This window comes from Cinclus cinclus, chromosome 6, assembly GCF_963662255.1.
Source record: "Cinclus cinclus chromosome 6, bCinCin1.1, whole genome shotgun sequence".
NCBI classification, from domain to species: Eukaryota; Metazoa; Chordata; class Aves; order Passeriformes; family Cinclidae; genus Cinclus; species Cinclus cinclus.
The window spans coordinates 60,136,785-60,160,968 of record NC_085051.1 but is presented as its reverse complement, the minus strand read 5'-3'; the positions used below and the strand labels follow the sequence as shown (position 1 = coordinate 60,160,968).

The window sequence follows — 24,184 nt, the reverse complement described above, 5'->3', positions numbered from 1 at the left end:
ACTCCAACTCCTCTTCCAAGGCTGGTGGGGAGAGGGCTGTGATTCCAAATCTTAAATTTACAATGGGGTGTTGGCTCTGCTTTTAACCCCCACAGCTCCTATTGGTCTAGCAGGTAATAATTCCATTATCCCATGTGAGGAGAAGCAGAGGAAGAAAGATAAAGATCCCTCCCCCTCAAGTTCCCATTCTGGTGGCTTGTCCAGTATTTTGTTAGAATACAACATACCCCATATCTTCATGTTTTGTGGGGTTTTTCCTCCCCATGGAGTCAATAATTTCATTTCCTCTAATATTAAGCACGAGCCAAGCAAGCTGTTGTATTTGTCTTGCCAAAAGCAACCTTTGTGCTTGCTCAACATCAAGCTCAACTCTTCTTCATGTAGCACCAGTGACTCTGTCCCATCCTGGGAACCCTAATTTTTTTTCAGCCCATGGAAGAGCTGATATGAAAAGCCAAAGGTGGGTGGTTGGTTTCTGAGCAAGGCTGTTCTCTTTCAACAAACCAGTCACCCTCAGTGAGCTGGACTGGTCTGCTGATGAGCAATCCTACTTCAGCCACCCTGCTGAAATCCTCAATCCTCCCTTGCCATCATTTCCATGAAGAGCTTCTCTCCCTGGAGCTCTGTCTCAAGCCATGGGAGTCACCAGCGTGAGGCTTCACAGAAACAAAACATCTCCCTGTCAGTAAGGGCAAGAAAAAGGATGAACTGCATTGGAAATGTCACCTAAAGATGACAGATCTATCCCATCTATTTTGGTAGATAAAGTTTATCTACCTAAGTCTTTAGCTAAAGTTTCTTTCCACTTTTCTCCTCTCCATCTAAAAAGCAATTGTCCAAAAACCCTTCAGTTTAAAATGAGTGAAGAATAATCTTTCCCAGAGCTGGGGGAGGACCAGCCTGACTCCAGCTTCCTTGATGGCAGAGATAATAGCCTGACACATGCTTTCAAGCAGTGATGAAAAGGAGAAGGCCGTGACAACATGAATTATAGCTGGTTTCCTCTTTTTTTATGGCTCAGCATTGACCTTGGCTTCCAGGAGCCCTTCTGAACTCATAAGGAAAGAAAAATGGTGAGTTAAGAAACAATAATCCATTTTATTCTCATCTATCATGTCACATTTTTATAGTTTAATGCTTCAGGATGGAGTTGAGCAACTAGAAAGTGTTGCACATCCCACCCAAGAGCTGGGAAATGCCTCTTCCCAAAGATAAGGAATTCTAGCAATTTGCACAGCTGATTAGCAAGCAATCTGCTTCATGAGATTGAAAGTGTGCTAGCTGTCAGAGCAGAATAATTTGGAAGGAAAACCCACTCCTGGAGGAAATTCAATCAGATTTGCTCAGAGATGTGACATGCTAGAAGGAATCCCCAAGGAAGATGGATTATTCAATGGAGTAGAAGTGAAACTGTTTAAAATATGTGATTGATGTAATCTGCCAAATGGTTTTTACCTTCCCACAGAATTCTGTGTGTGTGTATAACAACTAGGCTTATGTATTAAATATATTTACAATCTATATATTTACATATAATTTCATATAAACATATATAACAGACTCCCAGAATGGTCTGGGTTGGAAGGGACCTTAAAGCTCAGCTCATTCCAACCCCCTGCCATGGGCAGGGACATCTCACACTACACCAGGATGCTCAAAATTTATTACAAATACAGAATTGCAATAAACAACAATAACCTATGAACACAGCAACATTTTTACATGTATGTACACACACTTCATCCAACATCCAAATTATTCTGCCAAAATCATGTCTGGGGACATGGGAAAAAATAAAAGTAAGCAGAAGGACTCACACTGCAGGTGTATTTTTATAGCAAGCAGAAAATTCAGTAGAAACCTCTTAAACATACATACCTTAAATTTTAAGACAGGTGGTTTTGATATGGTAGATGCCTTTAACTCATGTAACCTCTCTTCTATCTCTCTCAACCTAGAAAATAGAGATCTTTCTGAGATCCAATAAAAAAATGCATCTTTAACCTCTCTGATCCAAACAGGCATTCCTGTGGGGTCCAAGAGTTTTGTCTGCTGGGAAGAGAGAGTGATGGTGTCAGTATTTCCTGCAGCAGCTCAACTCATTAAGAATCAATGCCTGTCAAATCCTGTTTCTCTGGCCACAGAAGGAATCAATCAAGACATGACAATTCCCCTGTTCACCACCCCAACCATCTGCCCACCCTCCTTCCTCAAGACTAGCTGACTCACCTGCTGTTTCCTTGGTGATTCTGCACCCAAATCACCTGCTTTATTTTCTTTTAAACCCCCCAAACAACAACAAAGCCACAGTAAATGGTCTGGGCACTATGGAGCTCTGTATGGAGGTGGAATTTCTGAAGGATAGTGTCCTTCACTTTCAACTCCCATGAAAAAAGGTTGTTCACCTGCTTTTCTAGTTGGCCTGAATTAAAAGAGCAGCTACAATACAAAGCACACATATGTGTGGGTAAAACTGTTCCCAGTCCCAGTGAATTCCAGAGGTTACAGGATGTCAGGAGTCTATTTTCCACCATTTCACACTGAACTGCTCACAGAAGGGAGAGCCACTCTTTCCGTGCAGAAGTGCCAGTGTCAAATGATACTTGGAATTTCTGTGGAAGCACTTTAGAGGATGCCTAAGGAGCTGGAGCACGAGTGTGAAAATGGCCATTTCTCCCCGATTATATGTTTGTGATATGCCTGAAGGGTCATCTTATCACTGCAACACTTCATTAGGTTTCTAAACTTCCCTTTTCTCAGAAATCCTGCACTTAGTCCAGGCCTGCAGCTGACAGAGACATCCTGCACCCCTCCCTGGTGTGACACATCCTGATTCCCACCACAGCAGGGCTGCTATATTCATGCCTCCCAAGTACCACCAATACTCAGATTGGTTTCAGGAAGGAACCAAAAACTTGTGATTCGTGATTTGTCACGTCCCACTTGAGTGACTGAAGTTGCTAATTTTAGATTTTCTAATGGGTGTCTCACTGCACCACAATATCCCCAACCCTGGCAGTGTCCAAGCCCAGGTTGGATGAGATTGGGAGCACCCTGGGATAGTGGAAGGTGTCCCTGCCCGTGGCAGGGGGTTGGAACTGGATTATCTTGAAGGTCCTTTCCAACCCAAACCATTCCATGAGTCTGTGTGCATTCAGAGCTCCCTGTGCCCACCCTGTGCTGTGTTTAGCATTTACCACCCAGCCCCAGCAGAACAGCAGGCACCAAAGCTAACAGCCCTGGTGGGTTCTGGCAACACCCAGAGGGTGTTATCCAGGGATGTGGTAATCTCCTCTGACCCCTGGCAGGGGATTTGGTTACGTGCACTACTTTGTTTGGTTCTGTACATTACCTTTGTTTAGTTCTGTACATTACCTTTGTTTGGTTATGTACATTACCTTTGTTTGGTTATGTACACTATCTTTGTTTGGTTATGTACATTACCTTTGTTTGGTTATGTGCATTACCTTTGTTTGGTTATGTATATTACCTTTGTTTGGTTATGTACACTATCTTTGTTTGGTTATGTACATTACCTTTGTTTGGTTATGTGCATTACCTTTGTTTGGTTCTGTACATTACCTTTGTTTGGTTATGTACACTACCTTTGTTTGGTTATGTGCATTACCTTTGTTTGGTTATGTACACTATCTTTGTTTGGTTATGTACACTACCTTTGTTTGGTTATGTGCATTACCTTTGTTTGGTTATGTACACTATCTTGGTTTGGTTCTGTACATTACCTTTGTTTGGTTATGTACATTACCTTTGTTTGGTTATGTGCATTACCTTTGTTTGGTTCTGTACATTACCTTTGTTTGGTTATGTACACTATCTTGGTTTGGTTCTGTACATTACCTTTGTTTGGTTATGTACATTACCTTTGTTTGGTTATGTGCATTACCTTTGTTTGGTTATGTACAGCTCCTCCAGCAAACTCCGCTCCTCGTAGCTCATCCAACCCTCCTCCAGCTCCTCCTCCTCCTTCTGCAGCAGCTGCTCGTAGAGCCTGACTGGATTCCAGCCAGTCATGATGTCATAGGTGATGACACAGCCCAGGGAGTGGGACACGATGGAGACCTTGCCTCCCTTCTCCTCAAACTCCGGATTCCGGGAGCAGAAGAGCGAGTAGAGGCGGTTCAGCTCCTGCTGCAGCCCCTTCACCAGCTGGGGCAAGAGGGTGAGGACAGAGGGTTCAGTACCAGCATCTTGGTGCTCCAGCTGATGTTCAGGAATGGTCCCACCCCACGCTGACCTGTTCCTGTTCAGTCAGGCTGGGAAGATGAGCTCCATGCCATGGCCAGCAGCAGCCGCCTGGCTGATGGCCACCGACTCCAGAGGTTCATCCCTCCCCTCCAGAGCCACCAGCAGCCACCACACAGGACATGTGGTGACCCTAAAACAGCTGCACTGCACAGCCCAAGGCATCAGATTGCAATAAACACCTCAATAAATGGCAGCTGGGCTTGAAGTATTGAACAGCACCCTCCAAGGTGAGCAACACCTGGTTTTCACTGGCACAACAGTGATTTTTGGCACAGTTGTTGGTATTTATTTCCCTTCTTGCTGGATTCTCTTCCATTTTCTGCAGCAGTGCATCGAGCATTCCTCTTGCATCAAGAGGTACAGCTCCTTTTTTTTTAATTTAAGGAGGATGGAAGCAGCCTGAGCTCAACTGGTATCAACTCACATCTCTGCCATAACCTTGGCATCACCCTACTAACAGCTCACAGCCCCTTCTCCCTCTGTCACTGAGAGCAGCTGGGGACTGGGAAGAGAGAAATCCCCTAAAATGGATGTGCTCACACTGCAGTGAGAGCCTGGATGGGTTCTGGGAAAATATCCTCAAATTGCTTTTGGGTGTCAGTAAAGCAGGCTTGAACTCATCAAGCCTTTCATTCTCCTCCCCAGTGCCTGGCTGAAAGGAGAGGCAGCTTCTTGTCCTCCTTCCCTTCCTACACCTGCACCTGCTGGAATTAATTCCTAAGGAATCAGAATGAAATTATGCTGCCATAAAATAAAAAGCCTCGTCTCATGTAAGAGGATGATACAGGAGGAAAAAAGGCAAAAAAGAGACAGAATTTGAGTATTTGATACAAACAGTGCTTAAAAAAAGCAATTTTCTGGTTATAGGTTTCCAGGAAGGATCTCTGGGGAAAAGCAAGGGTGAAACATGGTTCTTAAACATCACAGACTAATCCTATAGTGCTACAGCAATAAATAAATAAATGTTGGTCCTATGTTCATGCAGTCTCTGCGAAGCTTATCTGCTCCAAACCCTACACTGTAGGATAAAAAGGTACAGCTTCCCAGAAAGTATTTTAGAGAGAAACACTGGAAATTATGAGGTTTGGGAACTGGCCAATGCAAAAAAAAAAAAAAAAAAAAAGAAAAAAAAAGAAAAAAAAAAAAAAAGAAACAACCCAGAAAAACAAATAAAAAAGAAAGAAAAAAAAGAAAAGCAGTTTTGCCTGTGAATCCCAGCATGGAAACAGCAATTCCAGGCTGTGGCAGGGAGGAGGACAAACAAGACAGTGCAAATCATTCCCTTGTTAGCAACGGGAAATTAAAGCCATGGAACATATAATTTCAACGTGATTTTTCAAGAGCCTGAGTCATTACCAAATATAAATATGAATGGCACCAGAAGTGCCAGTGTTTGATACACATTTTACTGAGTGAGAATCCACACAACAAACACTCTGCCTGAAGCACTGTGAAATGATTAACAGAGCCTTGCAGCAGCTTGGAGAGAAGAGTATCAGAACACCCATTTTCAAGTATTTTTGACTGTAATGCTGCCTCTTCTTCCATTTGGGTCTACACAGACTGTGGGCACAAACTTTCCCATATGAACAGGCAGAGGTTTCAGCAAGAGCTGGAGCTGAAAATGTCAATCAGGATGTGCTGTGGCTGGCTGGTGTTTTCTCAGTTTAAAAAGGTTTTGATTAAAACCCAGAACGACATAGCAAGAATCAGTTGAAATCAAAGTGTTTGGAGGATCCTGCCTGGAATGGGTAAATAATCTTCTGGCATCATGGCATTTCCACTATAAAGATCTGGTCTTGAAATATGAGGGCATAAAACAGAATATTCTTGGAAAATCCTGGTTGGACACTGAGTCCAGCCCTGTTTTTAATCGTCCTCCTCCTTAAAACCTTGCTGTTACTGGAATGTCAGGCACAAACGTGGACACAACAAAGAAATGGTTCATGGATTTCCACATTTGCAATTTTGCAGAACAGAGCCCAAGCACTGAATTCAACCAAATCATCTGATGGAGATCATTCCTAAACTCCAAATCCCTAAGGTAATTGTGGAGTGGAAGGTCTGCTGTGGGAAAGGCTCCAGATTTCCAGGTACTGGGAATGGTCTGGTTTGCTGCTCTGCCAAAACCAGGAGCCCTCCACCTGCAGTGAGCACTTATGCATGTTGGTGTCCTGCCAACAGTCCTGTGCCAGTCCTAAGATTAGAAACTGAACCTTTGTGGTGCAGAGTAAGGAAAAAAAAAAAGGAGAAAAACAAAAGGAACCAAAAAGAAAACGAATATTCATTTAAATCCAAGCTAAAAACCCGTTTTGTTAAGCAGTATATGAAGTTAAGGTAATATTTATTGGGTGGGGGATGAAACTGGATGTTTTCCCCTTCTAGTCCAAGTCATTCTGTCATTTAATCCTGATTTGCTTTTTTGTCTTCATAAAATATTCCAACTTGTGAAAGAGAAGTTTGGTTTGAACAGGGTTTTAGTCCAGTAAATGCAACATAAACTGCTTTCTAATATTTTCTACTTACAGCTTGATATTTCCTAACAATCCATATAAAAATACTTCTAAAACCACTAAGTAGCTTTGCATTGCCTGAAATCAGTGAATTTTTTAGTTGGATTTAAACATGAAAAATATATCTGCCTACCAAATTTTCTCTCCTAAATGGCATCACTACAATAAAATTTTTAAGAGCTGATCTTTTTATGCACAGCTTTTCTTTCTACTCCCTCTAAAGGGTCTTAATTAAAAATAACAAAACAACAACTCCCTCCTCAGCCTCCCAAACCCAGGACATCCAAGTGGCTGCTCCATGTCTGCATCCCATGGTTGGGTTATAGGTAATGGGTGCCTTATCCTGAGCTTGCTGACAGCTTCTCCTGCTCTCTCTGCACCTCCATCCAAGGAATTCCTGCTGAAATCACCCCTTTTCCCACTGGTTTCCCTGCTGTTCCTGCCAGCCCCAAACCTCAGCACCTGCTGGTCCATGGGATCTATGATGTGCTTGGGAATCACCTGTTGGTCCTTCCTGAAAACAGAGGAGCAGGAATTACCCAAAAAATCCCAGGAATGGTGGGAATAGTGGAATGCAGCATGACCAGCATCCTCTCTCTGTTTCCAACTCCCCTCTTCCACCCTCCCTCTCAGTTCCCAGCTCATTTTGGGGACACTGGGAGCTGTTTCCCCATCCCAGGTCTCCACAGGGCTTTCCTTACAAAATGCCTAGAGATTCCTTGAGTTTCTGCCCCGTACATTTTAAGGGTTTCTGCCCACCTCCTAAGGTTTCTCCCACAGACTCAACAAGCTCAAATACCTCACAAAAGAATCAATGAGGCAGCAGTCAACTGAGTTGATGTTTTTCCCTGTCAGCTGCTCTGCTCCATCACCCCCAGCTCTTCCAGAGGGACCAGGGGAATGCAGCACCTCTACCTGCCCGTTTCTGAGCAGACCAAACACTGGAACAAAGGGAATAATTCCCATTTCTTCCAGAAAAGCTGTATCAAATCCCATCCTCCTCCCATTTAGCATCAGTCTGAGGACACTGAGATATTTCAAAGAAAGGCTCTGGAGTGACAGGACAAGGGTGGGAATGGCTTCCCATTGATAGAAGGGAATATAGAAGGGATATTGGGGAGGAATTTTTGGCTGGGAGGGTGGAGAGGCCCTGGCACAGGGTGCCCAGATTTTCTGTGGCTGCCCCTGGATCCCTGGAAGTGCCCAAGGCCAGGTTGGACATTGGGGCTTGGAGCAACCTGGGACAGTGGAAAGTGTCCCTGCCCATGGCATAGGGTGGAATGAGATGGGCTTTGAGGTTCCTTCCAACCCAAACCATCCTGGGATTATCATCTCACTTTATCAGCTGAAGTTTTGCCAATAAATCCTCCTTGCAGGAAACTCAAGCCTGCAGGATCAAGTTGCTCAGAAGGCAGCAGCTCATATTCAGACTAACTGAGGTTAAAAGCTCTCTGCCCTTCAGAAACCAAATTAAAGGCAGAGAAAGGAATGATCTTTCTGCACATTCACAGGGAGTTGGCTTGAGGGCCATGCAATTCCAGAGGGAAGCCAAAAACCAGAGTGCTGACCAAAGAGTAGGAGGCTGGACTTGAGGAGGCTAAAAATGCCCTTTGCTTTCCCAGCTATGTGCCAGTCTGGCACACGGCTTCCAAGAAGTCAAAAAATAACAGCCTATCCCATCCATTCAGGAATCCTGGTGGCACAGGCCTGGGTTTTGTAAAAAGATGGGAGTCTGAGTCAGGTGACACATCCCTGTCACCTCAGGCTGAAGAACACTGATAAAAAGGGCAGCAGAATCATGTCTTTTATCACCTCCTGGGTGCAGGGCAAGCCTGAGCTGCTGGATCATGATGGGAACAAGGAATCAGGGTAGGAGTGAGAGAGACATCCAGAGCTGTTGCCCTTTTGTGCAGAGCATTAACAGCATCCTGTGCTGGCCTGGAAAAATCCAAACCTCCAAATTCCAGCACTCCAAACTGCTGTTCAACCTCTAAATTCCAGCACCACAAATATCTGTTCAACCTCTAAATTCCAGCACCCCAAATATCTGTTCAACCTCTAAATTCCAGCATCCCAAACAGCTATTCAACCTCTAAATTCCAGCACCACAAATATCTGTTCAACCTCTAAATTCCAGCACCCCAAACTGCTGTTCAACCTCTAAATTCCAGAATCAGCATTCCAAAAATCTGTTCAACCTCTGCATTCCAGCACCAGCATCCCAAATATCTGTTCAACCTCTGCATTCCAGCACCCCAAACAGCTGTTCACCCTCCTCTGAGGAAAAGCAGCCTTGAAGACTGTTTTAAGACAGCATAAGTAAGCATTGATAGCATATTCCTGGCAAAGCATAAGGAAGTGGGGATTTGTATGTGGACAAACACCCCCTGGACCCACACCAAGGAGATCCAGAACTCCATCCCCTGATCCATTTTGTGGGCAGTTCACTGTGGTTGAAGAGGCTTTTCAGTGCACACTCAAAACTACCAGTGTATAAAATGACATTTCCCTCTCAATATCCAGGAAATGAGTTTGTTTTTTTTTTTTTTTTCCCAAGAAAACAAGGAGCAGAAAACCCCTGCTGCCACCTGAGCACAGCAGTAACACTGAACTTGAGTGCTGCTCCTTTCTCCAGGATCCTGTTGGCATGAACAGTGTGAAGCCCATGAAAAACAAAACAAGAGACAGGTACCTAAGGAAAAGGGAGTGAAGGACATCTGAACTCTGCAGCCTCTCCAGCCTGAAGAGCAGGGCTGTTCCTGCAGGCTTCGTAGGAAAAGAATGTGAAGGAGATCTGAGGTGAGTTCTGCAAGCAGCTCTTTCCAAATGTCAAGAGAGCTTCAGGAGAAAGTGCAAACTGGTTTGAAATTCAGCCAGCAGGCACCAGGCAGTGTGAGCCAGCTGGAGTGGGGAGAGAGGGTTCTTGAAAGCCAAGGGAGGAGCTGCAGCTCAAGGGAGGATTGTGAAGGGTTGGAAAAGGGAAGATGAGGAGTTTTTGCTCCACGTGGCCCAGGAGAACGTGGCAGCAGAGCTGGTGAGGCTGCTGACCCCCCAGGAGACAGAGCTGTCACATTCCCTGATGGAATCACTGATGGATGCCAGAGCAGTGTCACAACAACAGATGAGAGGCCAGAATGAGCTGAGGCTGTGGGAACAGATGGGAAGGGATGATACAGAAAAAGGATCTGTGGATCTGCCTAAGTCTCTCTCCCAGGACCCCTCTTGCTGTTGAAAAGCTGAGTCTAACCCATTTCTAACAAGTCACTGTGTTCAAGATGAAGTTTAGGTTCAGGCAGAGCCACTAACCAATCACTTTATAAAGCTGAGAACACAGTCAAGAGCAATCAAATTAATTAAACCAGCCATGGAAGTTCTGCCAAGCAGCTCCTTCACTATTAGGTTCAACAGGATATGCAAAACCAGTCCTGACATAGTCTCAGCTTAAAATTTCCTGTTTCCCATCTTGTTTTCAAACACACCTGAACCAGGTGCCTTTTATTGCTGAAAGGAGTGCACAAGAGAATGGTATTTCCATTGCAAAACAATCCAGCTCTGGTAAAAGATAATACTTGTCCCAAATTTCAAGAGGTTAGTCATTAATTCTCCTTTTAAGTATGTGTATAAGGGCAAACCATGAAGCCATTCCAAGGTCAGGACTCTGAGCAACCTGTTCTAGTGTTCTGTGTCAGGGACTGGAGTGAGATTATCCTTCATGTCTCTTCCAGCATAAAATATTCCATAATTCTAGGATGGACAGTGAAGTTTCTCCACTTTTATAGTGCAATATTTACACTAAATCCTTAGAAATCTTGGACTGATGGAAGTAAATTACATTTATCCTGTACTAAAGGCATTTTCTGCCAAGACATTTATCAATAATTTACAGAATTACCATTAGCCTGCAAGTAAGTACAGGGAAGATCAGTAAAAAAAAAAAAGGCACTTAACAGTATAAGGAAGGTGACAACTCTGAATTTACTATGCAACAATGAGTCTTTGGGATCTCTGCTGCAACCATTCATTATTAAAGAAATATGAAGCTACAGTGACACAGATGTGAAACAAAGTCACCCACTGAGGACACTAAAACCCAAGATTACATTACCACAGATGGACCAGTAAGGTCAGGGGCAGAATGTGAAATGACTGTTCATTTAGAAAGAGGCCTGTGTGCATCAGAATATCAATTTATTGCTTTTTCTTACATCTGGGTAATGTTCAAGGAGGGATTTGGCACAGAGGAGGACACAGCACAATTCTCTCCCACAAAAACATCCCAGCTGAATCTGCTGGCTGCAGTCTGAGACCAGCCTGGGATGTTCAGGGGGCTGTGCTGAATTATTAATTAATGCCTGTCTGGTATCACATCACATGCCACAAGTCAGAGGCACCTTTTGGATATTCTCCTGCCACACTGGGCAAGAAACAATGCCTGAAATCAGAGAGGGGGTCACCCAGCACGCTCTGGGAGGGCTCAAATGAGCAATCCAGAGCCCCTGGGACAGCTCTGTGCTCTCCTGTGACACCAACAGGACAAGGCTCCTTCCCCTGGCAGGACAGAGGGGCCATTGCAAACCCTAAAGAGTGTTCAGGAGATCTAAAGAAGAAGTTGTGATACTTCTGTGTGGGGAAAAATCATTGAAAAAAAGGGGAAACAAAATTGCTATGCAAGCACTGTGCCCTGGGTGCTCGCAGCCCAAAATGCCAACGGGGTCCTGGGGAGCCAGGCTGGGAGAGCTGGGAATGTTCACCTGGAGAGGAGAAGGATCCAGGGAGAGCTCAGAGCCCCTTCCAGGACCTGAAGGGGCTCCAGGAGAGCTGGAGAGGGACTGGGGACAAGGGATGGAGGGACAGGACACAGGGAATGGCTTCCACTGGCAGAGGGCAGGGATGGATGGGATATTTGGAACTGGGAATTCCTGGCTGGGCTGGAAATCCCAGAGCAGCTGTGGCTGCCCCTGGGTCCCTGGCAGTGCCCAAGGCCAGGTTGGACACTGGGGTTGGAGCAGCCTGGGACAGTGGGAGGTGTCCCTGCCATGGCAGGAGTGGGATGGGATGGGATGGGATGGGATGGGATGGGATGGGATGGGATGGGATGGGATGGGATGGGATGGGATTTTCAGATCCTTTCCAACCCAAACCATTCTGGGATTTTGTGGCTGCTCAGAGCCATCATCTGAATGTCAGCCTCACTCTTCTCTAGGCTGAGCTCACCACATTCCTCAATTTATTTCCCAGGGGCAAAGGAAAGTTTAATAATCTCCTTTTGAGATCAACCATTTGAGGATTTCTGGGTGGAAAGCACTGAAAGTGCCCAGAGTACACAAAGAATTGTGCTGGGGTGATCAAGCAGTGAGCAGGGACATTAATTTTGAGCAATGTGTCACCACGTGAATCCTCAAAGACAAGGCTCATTTCTGAGCTGGAAGGAGCAAAGTGCCACAAGAAAAACACTCTGGAGATGGGAAAACCATCTAGAAGAATTCTCCATTTGTGTGTTAAACTCTGCAAAGTTACGTCACAAAAAATCTGAACGGGATAAGGAAGACTAACTTGCGTGTATCGTTGCAAACATTTCAAGGAAATCAACTTGATTTGACAAAAAAAAACAACCTAGTATTTCGTAATCAGATCTAAGCACGCTGCCATGTCAGTTCTCACACCCAGGGGATGGTGACAAACCTGTAAAACTGCAGTTCTACCGAGCAATGAACTGAATTTTCATGCACTGCTGGCCAGCACATCTGAACTTTACTCACTAACCCATTTCCCATAAGATGTCCATAAGTCATGACAAGCCTCTAATGCAGCTTAAAAATATCTGTTTTCAAGCTGCCAGAGGAATTTCCATCACTTGCCACAGAAGTTCATGTTGGCTTCAGGTACCCAACAGACAGGGAAACCTGAGAGGCAGAGGAGAGCCCTGATCAATGAATTCTGCATTACTGAGCAGGAAGAGAGGTACAGGTTTCAGTTTGGAAATTGTGTTGCCAGTCTAAAGGATGTAAACACACCTAATCTGACTGAAAGGTAGCATCAAAATACCCAGGTAAGTCTCACCTTGCCCCAGTCTAACCATGCTGAGGGTACCAAGGCTGCAAAATGATTAACACTACTCCATACATAACAGAAAAAAGCAAAAACTCCTACAGAAATTAATCCTAAAGCAGCTCCACAGGGCTTTTCCAGTAAGTGTGATACACAAGGGTTGCTACTGGGGTGAAGCACTGTCCATATTTTATGGGCTACTTCATTTATTCAGATTATTATCATTCATTCAAGGCTTATCAATATTTACAGGCCACTGTAATTTATGATGATATTCCTGGCTTTTCTCCTCTGATTAATGGGGTGACTTAGCAGCTACACAGATGGGTCAAGGAAGGATGGGAGCATCCAGGATATAAACAGTCCCCTCCCTAATAAACTGAGAAACTGGGGATCATTTTGGTTTCCCTGCATGGCAAGTGGACACAAATGGATTCAGACTGGCTTGGCCACGTTTCCTTTTGCTGTCATCCCATGTGTCTTCAGAAACAGCAAAAATGAAGTGACAAATATCCATGGATTTTGTCAGAGGTAAAAAGAATCTCAGCACTATGGACCCCCACTGCTCTAAACATGCAAAAATTAAGAAGAATATTGAACCCCTTCCCAGTCCCAGCTGTTGATACAGAACCATTTTAGACATTTCTGCTCTAAATAAATGATATGGATTGTACTTTTTGCTTTCTTCCCCTCTCAGTCTTAAAACTCTGATTACTGTGGTTGGTCATGACACGCCTACAAAGTGTTAACACACTTTATTCAGGTTTTCCTTAGAAGGGAGCTTTCCTGACATTCCCAAATCCAGATTTTTTCAGCCTCTCTGCCCTGCTCTGGTGAATAAAAGCACGTTTTCCACACTCACCTCATCCCTGTAAAGAGGACTGGTGTAGTACATGATGTCCATGGCACTGCTGTTGAGCATGTCCCTTAAACCCCGCACTTTATCCGGAGTGATGGAGTCCACAGTGTCTGCAAAAAAATAAAAGAGACTTAAATTACACCCAGGAGAATGGTAAAATAGAATCATGGAATGGTATGGGTTGGAAGGGACCTTAAAGATCACTCAGTTCCACTCCCTGCCATGGGCAGAACAAGTTCCACTATCCCAGGCTGCTCCAAGCCTGGCCTTGGACACTTCCAGGGATGGAAAGGTTCAAAGTTGTAAAAACAAAACCAAACAAAAATCCAAGCGAGGCACAAGCAGATAACACAGATGAAAGTTCTGGAAAGAATTCTGCAGCCTGCAGCTGCTGGAACAGCAAAATAACCCAGTCCTGTACCTCCATCCAGGGTCAGCTTTGATCTCCACTCCACTGGAAGGAATTCCACATGCGTTGCAAGATTGGAAAAATACTTTTCTTCCACTTTTCTTGCAGTGTCTCGCATCCTACAAAAAAGAAATTAATGTTTTCCTATAAAGAACTACTCTTGGCTCAACACATTTCCTGAATTACTGCTTTTCCATCCCTACTAAACATGTAATTCCCTCAATTTTGAGTTTTTATTATTAAATACTTAAACTGTCGTGTAAGGAAAAAATTCTGTGCGTTGCATGCTCAAAAGAATCTGAATTTATCACAGTATGGGCTTAACATAATCCACCTAAATTCAATTCAAAGGAACCTGTTAATTCTGGTGGGTTTGGGGTTGAATGTGAAAGGTAATGATTAGAAAAGAATTAGAAAATCAGAAAATGGAAAATTAAGAATTTCACCTCTGCTTTGAAATCTAGAATCCACTGAAATCAACCATTTGATCCGTGCAGAAAGAAGACAATTCACTTTTAAACACAAGGCTTTTAAACACAAAGAAAACTCTTATAAATATGGCTTGAAAGAGCAGAATTTTATTTGAATTTTACATACTGAATTGGAAAGCTTGAGCGCTCCAAGGGTGAGAAACAGGATCACTTATGAGTGTTTTAACTTGCAGGAGCAGATGGAGAAGCTTTTAAAAGCCTTTTCATTTTTACAGCATATCTGAACATGAACATTGGCTGCACCTCTCTCAAGGGATGAGAAGAAATACCTCAACCCCAAAGTATCTCTGACACTCTCTGTTGTTTGGGGAAAAAATGGGAATAATGGTAAATTATGTTCTTTTAAAAACAGGACTTTATTTGTGTTGTGTGAAACACCCATCACTAAAAAAGGAAAACCAGGAAATCAGACAAAATATTGAATATCCAGGCATTCTATCAATGTCACTCAGCATCCAAAGCCAGGGAATTTTTTATTTTCCTTTCTTTCCTTTACCTGAATCCTTGCCCAAAGAGTCCCATTTTTGAAGATGAGCACAACAAACCAAATCCAACTCCAGTGCTGAGTTTCCAGCACTTGGTTCCCAGTTCCAAGCATGAAGTTTTTTATTTATTTCAGTGTTTCAGTGCCTTTTCTCCCCCTATTTTCAAAGCAACCTCCTTTTAGTTAATTCTACAACCAAAGGCACAATGACATTAATCATCCACCTGCACTTCCACTTGTCCAAATGCTTTTTAGTGAGTTTAATCCCTGAGCTGAGGCACTTTCCTTGGATGTAATAATGCTCCAGGAGAACTGAGACAGTTCAGGATAAATCACTTCCAACACCTGGGACAGGAACTGCTTCAGCTGCTCCATTTTTTGCTGGGCATTCCTGCACTACCCAAAAATCCTGTATGGATAAGGATGGGGAAAGGGTTTGAAAGTCAATGGTTTGGGAAAAAAAAACAAACCAAAACATTTTCCACAATTATCTTTTCTTCTCTTCTCTCTTTTTTATTTTCTTTTTTTTTTTGAGAGAGGCAGTGAAAACTTATTGTATGATGAAAGAAAAGAAAAAAAGGAGGAATGGGGAAGAAAAAAAGGGGGAATGGAAGTGAAATGGGGAAAGGGCAAAAGAAAAGTTGGGGAAAGGGGAAAAAAAGAAGCAAGGAATAAAAGGTGGAAGGGGAATAAAGGATAGAAAAGGGGAAGGGGAACAAGAGGAGAAAAGGAAAAAAGTGGGGAAGGAAAAAAGGAGGTAAAGGGAAAAAGGGGAAAGTGAGAAAAAAAGGGGGAAGAAAAAAGAGGGGAAGGATAAAAGGGAAAGGGAAAAATGAGGGAAGGGAAAAAAAGCAGGAGAAGGAAAAAAGGGGGAAGAGGGAAAAAAAAAAGGGAGAAGAAAAAAGAGAGTAAGGAAAAAGGGAAAGGGAAAAATGGGGGAAGGGAAAAAAGGGGGGAAAGAAAAAAGGGGGAAAGGAAGAAAAAAATGGGGAAAGGGAAGCAGCATCCTTTACATCCTTTTTTTTTTTTTCCAAAGCAGTTACTGCAGGCCTTTGCAAACAGCCAAGAAATGCAACTGCTCAGCATCTCTATTTTTAAAAGCCTGATGTGATTGCACTCCTAATCTCCTGGATTCCTGTCCAACGAGATGGCAAAGGTTCAAATAAAGCAGAATATCCTTCTCATGATAAAGGAAAAAAAAAAATTCAGCAAGAAGATCTGCTTAAATCAGGGTTGATTTAAGGGCTGAGCTGAGCCATCCTTGCCAAGCACAAAACCCTCCCTGCCACCCCCACCCACAACAGGACATGTGAGAGTCCAACTTCAGCATGGAATTTCTAGATTATAAAGAAGATAAAATTCAAGAACAATCCTGTCATCCCTGAGCGAGCAGAATAAAGGAGATCTTGGAAAATGCCTCCAACTCCTTGGTATTGCCAAGTCAGCTTCACTGTCTCTGCATGAAAGAGGTGGTTTTGGCTGGGATAAAGTTCATTTCCTTCCTGGTAGCTGGTACAGCATGATTTGGATATAGGATGAGAATAATGCTGATATTTTGGTTGTTTTGGTTGTGTTTACCCTAAATCAGGGATTTCAGTGTGTCCTGCTCTGCCAACAAGGAGCTGCACAAGAAGATGGGGGGGAACATGGCAAGGGGAGCTAACCCAGACTTATTTCTGGATTTTTCCCCCCCCATTATTATTATTATTATTATTATTATTATTATTATTATTATTATTATTATTACTATTATTAAACTGTTCTCCTGTCAACCCATGGGTTTTACCTTTCCCCAATCCTCCTCTCCATCCCACTGCAGCTGCAGGCTGGGGTTAAAGCTTGACATCAGCAAAAAAAGAATTCAGAAACAGTTCAGTTTAGGAGGAGATTAGCCAAGCAGCAAATTAAAGCTGCTCAGCTTAAAAGCAGCAGAAATATAGAAATATTTGTATGTACAAAGGACAGAATCTTACACAGCAACAAGTACTTGAAAGTGAAGGAAATGGTAAATAACCTGGTCCTATTAGAGCAGGAAAAAGCATCCACATTATTTATATATCAGCAGCAGCTGGAAATATTGTGGAGGAACAGCTACCAGACATCCCTAAATCTTTAAATACAACAACTACAGAGCTGCCTGAAAGGGTCTAGTTTTTATTAAAGCTGTTCACAAACTGACTCAGAGAGTTTTTTTTAAATAAAAGTCAAAGCAAGAAACAGGAGTTTGGGGAAAACAACGTGGCCTTTCAATTCTGCCAAACCTTTTGGGAAAAGCTTCAGGTCTCCCCTCCTAAAAACTGGGCTGGCTTTGTGTCCTTATCCAGAACTTTGGAAATGCAAACCTGATTTTACTCAGATGTGGGTTCACCTCAGGGAAGGTGAGGTTGTCCAGCTGTGGTCCTGCCTCCACCACAATATCCTGAACTTGTAAAATCACAGAAGGGTTTCATTTGGAAGGGACTTTAAAAATCATCCAGTTCCACCCCTGCCATGGCAGGGACACCTCCCACTGTCCCAGGTGCTCCAACCCCAATGTCCAACCTGGCCTTGGGCACTGCCAGGGATCCAGGGGCAGCCACAGCTGCTCTGGCAATTCCAGCCCAGCCAGGAATTCCCAATTCCCAACATCCCATCCAGCCCTGCCCTCTGGGAGCCATTCCCTGTGTCCTGTCCCTCCATCCCTTGTCCCCAGTCCCTCTCCAGCTCTCCTGGAGCCCCTTCAGGCTCTGAGCTCTCCCTGGAGCCTCCTCTCCTGCTGGAATGATCCTGAATGAACAGAATCCCTCAGGTCCATGAGAAAACCAAACCTCCAGCTCTGCACATTTCTTCCTTAGTCCTCTCAAAGCTCATCCTGGTAGCAGTGCACAAAAATCTCCGTTTCAATCCATTTTTGTCACCTGTCACCCCACTGCGCTCACCCTCTCATTATCTCCCAGCAGCAAAGGCAAATCCATCTCCTGCTCACAGGAATCATTGGAATTCCCAGTGCAACACATCCCATCTACACCCAGTGGCACTGCACCACATCCCCCACTGATTCTGATCAGCAGCTGGACAGAAATTCTGAAGAAGATTGGATGTAATTTCCAGGCAATGCAGCTGCAGACACATGCAACCCCCAGCACGCACACACACACACACACACACACACACACACCTGCTTCTCTGTTCTGCTATAAAGGTGGGGTTATCTTCTTTTTTTTCCTCTTCTGGCTCTTAAAAAGAATTTTTTTTTTCAACATTTTATTAGATGGCAAATCCCTCTGCTCACTTGTTAAATTAACACCAACTGAAGTCATAAATCTTCATCTAAACAGGCAGAGAACTCACCTGGTTGCATGTTGAAATACTGACTCCAGAGCAACATTATTTGAAGCTATGCATTGAAACAACTCTAATTTATGATTTTTCTAAGAAAAAAATCCCACTCATGCACAGATGCAATGCACACCTTATAAAGAATTCTGACAGATTTGCTATTTTCCATGCAAGAAAGTAATGGCCTGAAAATAGGTACTTTGAGATTTACCATGAATAAAATGTGCCTGGTTGCCTTTTCCTGATTAAAATAATAAATAACAAACCCATATTTTCACAGATGTACATCCTTGCTTAAATTGAGTATATTCCAGAGATATGTTAACATATTTAGAATTATTACTGCAGGGTTTTTTTACATCTCATGCTACTAGTTTTGTGTAGGATTTGCAAATACTCCATTAAAAAAGGGGGAGTTGCAAACTGAGTTAGCCTCAGCTGCTTCCCAAATTTTGCAGAATGATGCTGATGCTAACAGAGAAAAATGCCTGAAAGCTTGAAGAAGCTATTCATTTTAATTTCAAGTTATCTTTGCAGACTCTCTTCAGTCAGGTGATCCATGACAGAGAAACAAGTAATAGTCTTTAAATTAAGCCTTAAACGTGCCAGCTTCTTACTCTGAACTCTTGATTTCATAAAACCATTGAATCCCAGAATGGTTGGGGTTGGAAGGGACTTTAAAACTCATCCAGTTTCACCCCCTGCCATGGGCAGGAACATTTTCCACTGTCCCAGGTTGCTCCAAACCCCATCCAACCTGACCTTGGTCACTTCCAGGGATGGGGCAGCCACCTGGGCAACCTCCTCCTCAGTTCCAGGGCCTCACCATCCTCTCAGTGAGGAATTTCTTCCTAATATTTCATCTAAACCTGTCCTTTGTGCCAGTTTAAAGTCATAACCCTTTATCCCTGATGCTAAGAGACAGGACAATGGGATGTTCCCTGAATAAAACATCACAACTTCCACTACTCCCTGCATATCCATGCCGATCCACGCCTGGATTTTCGGTCCCAGAATTGGTGAATGATGTTCTAAATCATTCCCCAACTGCTCTCACCCCCCTGGAGTTCCCTTCAAACCGTGGCCAGCACTCACTGCCTCCTTGAGGAAATAATACCACTTTATTGAGGAAATTTAGGGCTGGCTTGGGCTGAGTTTGCTAAGCTGCAGTGAGAGCAGCAGGCATGAGTAATAAAAACAAGAGTTGTGCTGAGAGATGAGGAAATGGGAGGGTGGCTGTTTCCCAAACTGAGCTGCAGAAATGTCAACTCCAGCCACGCCACGGGCAGGTTTCAAAGGTTTCAACTGCAATGCACGAGTCATGTTCTGCCACTGTTGTTCTGTGCTGGTCCCAGAAAATTGCTGTGAAAATTGCTGCTCCACGACACCCAGAGACTCATCCTCCTTCAGAGGAGAGATGGGAACTCCAGGATGCAAGCAAAGGGAGCACGCCTGCGATTCACACTGCATCCTTTTGAAGAATAACAGGATTCTGCACGCTCAGAGGAACTGAAGGTGCTTTGCTGGTTGATCACAGGATCCTGGGACAATCCTGGGAGATCCAGGTGCTCCAGACTCTCTTCCAAAGGGCAGGAAGGTTTGCCCTGCAGGGAGGAGCTGGCACAGAGCACTGCAGGCACTGCCTTCTCCCAACCCCACACCCCTCATTCCCATCTTCCAGATGGAATCCCACATCTTTACTGGAGCGATCCAGTTTGCAGCTGGGATGGTGTGGGCAGGGAAAGGGCACAAACAAGGGATGGGGGAAGGCTGGGAATGGGAGCAGCCCTGGGGATACACCCAAATCCTGAGCAGGCAGCTACAGCTCCTCTCCAGCACCCAGCTATGTGTTAGGTAATAAATATAAACAAAACAAGCTGTTCCAAAAGAATTTCATGCCCTAACCATCACCTTTTACCTCTTGGCCTGAACTTCTCTTTCAAGACAGGCTCAAGTTGAAACCTGTAAGCCAATATTTACCAGCTGGGTGCTTAATTTGGAATTAATACCTGCACCAAAGGATGAAAAACAAACATCTAACATGTATTTAATGCAATGCAAGCATTTCAGTAGAATGTAAAGCTACCAAATACCTGAAAAGCTAAAATTACAGAAAAGGTTTTTCAGGAAAATCTTCATTTGAGATTCCAGCAGCACACATTAATGCAGTGAAAAGCTTCTGAGAGGCTCTGCCCGGGCTTGCATATCAATGGAAATGTACCAAAATAGCTATTCCAAAGTAATTATCCTAATGATAATCCACAATTAAAATGCTTTCTAACGGGACTTGCAATAAAAATGTAATTGGTGATTAGGCCAAGATGCTGGTGCTTGTACAAGCAGCAATTCTTGTGCTATGAACAGCAGCACAGACAAATGGGATTTTGGAATCCAAACAGGAGATCCAGACAGAGGCAGAGCCCAGCTTTAGGCTCTGAGCAGCCCAGAAGTGACACAACACTGCAGCTGTTATGGAAAAACACAGGAGAGTCACTTCAGTCATCCCCCAAGCACAGGAGCTGATGAAATTTAGTTCAGCCTAAAGGTCTGAACCCTGCCTAAGGCAGGTGAAAGATCTGACCTTCACCTGGGTCAGGTAAAACAACAGGAGCTTTGAGAAGGAGGTTGGGAACATGGATAATAACATTGCTAGATGTCCAGAGGAGACCACCAAGATGATCAGAGGGATGGAGCAGCTCTCCTAGGAGGAAAGGCTGGGAGAGCTGGGATGGTTCAGTCTGGAGAAGAGAAGGCTCTGGGGTGACATAAATGTGGCACTGAAGGGAACCTTCAGGAGAGCTGGAGAGGGACTGGGATGGAGGGACAGCACACAGGGAATGGCTTCCACTGCCAGAGGGCAGGGATGGGTGGGATATTGGGAATTGGGAACTCCTGGCTGTGAGGGTGGGCAGGTCCTGGCACAGGTTGCCCAGAGAAGCTGTGGCTGCCCCTGGATCCCTGGAAGTGTCCAAGGCCAGGCTGGACATTGGGGCTGGAGCAATCTGGGACAGGGAACTTGTCCCTGCCGAAGGAATGAGTTTTAATCCTGAAGCCAAACCATTCCATGATTCTAAATTATACTCAGTATGTGTAGTAACATCTCTCCCTCCCATTCACCCACAAATTCAACAGAACCACAGATCCCCCTCTGAAAAAAATGAAAAAAAAACCACTCCAAAGAAGAATATGTGAGTGTCTACAGTAAAAAGACATCCCAAAGAGATTTATTTTAAAGCTAATGCACTGCTAACACACAAACCAAGGAATTCCAGGATTCTGCACCCGATGGCAAATAAAACCCCTTCCAACTAAGTACATTCTGCCATAATGTACCTTGGTTAGGCAGAAATACAGACTGCAAAGCCTTCTCCCTTAAATCCCCATCCCTGTGGTACCAACACAGCTCAGAGCACATCATTCTGCTCGTGCTGGGGCAGCTGAACCACTGTTCCAGCCTGGAGCAGGGACTGTCTCTTCCCAGACAGGCTCTCAGTGAGTATCAGTGCTGACAGGAGCAGCTTGTTGCACCAGCTGCTGTGCTACATTTAGATAATAAATGTGTTTAACTACACAGAAAAAAAAACCCACCTAAATGATGCCACATCCACCACAGACCTGCTCATCCAAGCATCCATAAAATGCATCTTTTCCATTTACCTACTCACAGGACACTCTGCAACCACAGCATCCAGCCATACTAATGAGGAGATTGAGCTCCAGTCCTTAACAAAATTAGCGTGGATAATTTGGAATTTCCCTGGACAAGGGCTCTGTTTTCAACTCTGTGACCAGCAGGATCTGCCTAATGATGCAGCAGCATCGTGTGAGCTGCACCAGCTTCTTCTCAAGGTGGTAACCTGAAGACAGAACGTGTCAAATGAGCTCTGGTGGGGTCCAGCTACAGGTTTCCTACTAAAAAAAATGTGCATTTAAAAGGCAAAAAAACCCCACTGACATCTTCTCTCCTTATTTTTGACTTCAAAGGATGAACGGTCAAAAGTATTAATTTTCTTTTTCAACAGGCACCACTATGTCCCTATTGGAAAAGCATGTTAAAAACCACCCCAAAAACCAAACACCACACAAATACCATGGATGAAGGTGCTAACAGAAAGTGCCAGAGTGGCTTGTGAGAGCTTGGCAGACATTCCTTCTGAAATTTCTCCCTGGAACATATGGGATGTTCCTCACTGATATAAGTTGTTATTAAAAAAAAAAAAAAAGAAAAAATATACTTCAAAATAAAATGATGATTTAATTTGCAAATTTTGTGCAGAATGGAGGATTTATGCCAATAATTACCATTTTAAAAGGCCATGCAATACTGTCTGGTATTTCTTGAGAACATGAGTGAGATTTACTGAAGCACATAAAGTCTTGTGTCCCTTTTTGAGAAAATACTTCATATGCTGGGCTGCCATTTAGAGCAGGACTTATGGAATGAACATCTCTGCACTGTGACCTGAGCTGAAGTTAATCCACCCATATAACCCCTGTGTCTATGGAAAATGGAGGAGGGAAAAAGATAAAGCAGAAAAATTTAATTATTGCAAGGCAGTTTTACTTCTGTTCACTGTTAAAACAGCAGCTTATAGTGAGGCTATTTGCATTCCCAGTGTAATTCCATCCCACAAAAACTGAAGCTTCTAACATTCATTCTGGTGACTAACTTTGAACCAAGGGCTTTTTCTCTCTGCTTTGGGTAGCTGGCTCTTAAACAAGGTGAATAACAGAGCAGTGAAGTGGCAGGAAATGGGGTGGGGAGCTGTAGGTTGGTGCTTTCAGGTGACAAATGACACACAAGTGACATCAAAAGGTTTACCCTGGCACCCCAGAGGACACTGGAGTGGCACAAAGAGCCATGGGGACACAAGAGGCTGATGACAGGATGGCACAGAGCACACGAGCACTGACCTAGAGTGTCATTCTGGAGGAAAAGGGAGGGTGACAAAGCTGCCACCACAAAATCCCAGCTCTTCTCACAGGAGCCACTGGGTTTGGCAGTGTTCCTGTCAGCACTGCTGGAACCTGGAGCTATTTGGGACACACCTACTGAACCATCCAGATCTGTAATTAACACCTTTTTGGCTAATGAAGGATTCCTCAACCCCACCTTGTCCCCCACCCAGCTGTCATCAGGACTTTATAATATTTTTCAAAGATTCAAACCCGTCTTTAAAGGTGTATAAAATCACAGATTGCTTTGGGTTGGAAAGGACTTATAGATCATGAAGTTCCAACCCCTGGCATGATGAGGATGCCACTCACTAGACCAGTGAACCTTGAACACTCCCAGGAATGGAGCAGGAGGAACATCATTCCCAAACCACGCTCTACAAAAGACATCCAGCAAAGACATCTCACAGTCTTTTGGTCACATTTTGCTTTTCAGCCAGGCTCTGTGCTCCATGAGCAGTCTCACAGCAACAGCTTCATTCATGGAGGGCTCCTGTCCTGTGAGGCATAACAATATTCCTGGATCTCCCCATTCCCCCTCTTGGACAGGATGCAATTTGCTTGCCCACTATCCCAACAGCCAGCTCTGAGAGATTCCACTCTGAAATCAACTTTCCCATTCCACTGAATCAAAAATGTTCAGCTCAGTTACTTCCCAGTTGTTATGCACTTCATTCACCCAGGTACCACTGAGAAACAACATTCCCCTTGATCCTGACAAGAGGAGAAACCTCTCCCTGCTCAGCAAACTCACTGACCACAGGAGCCAGAATTTCACACAGATTCCTTTAGGGTAGAAAACACCTCCAAGGCCAACGAGCCCAAGCTGTGCCCAATCCC

General features: G+C 44.1%; 1 protein-coding gene across 1 annotated transcript in view; it reads right to left on the bottom strand.

The window, feature by feature from the left end:
- The window catches only part of DDHD1 (DDHD domain containing 1), a 62,997-nt gene that overhangs the window by 9,645 nt on the left and 29,168 nt on the right, over positions 1–24,184 (bottom strand). Inside the window, exons 6-9 of the mRNA XM_062495820.1 lie at positions 14,108–14,214; positions 13,690–13,796; positions 3,905–4,167; positions 1,879–1,954 (exon numbers count right to left, since the gene is read on the bottom strand). Of these exons, the coding sequence (XP_062351804.1) occupies positions 1,879–1,954; positions 3,905–4,167; positions 13,690–13,796; positions 14,108–14,214 (553 nt within the window). The remainder of the gene's footprint in view (positions 1–1,878; positions 1,955–3,904; positions 4,168–13,689; positions 13,797–14,107; positions 14,215–24,184) is intronic.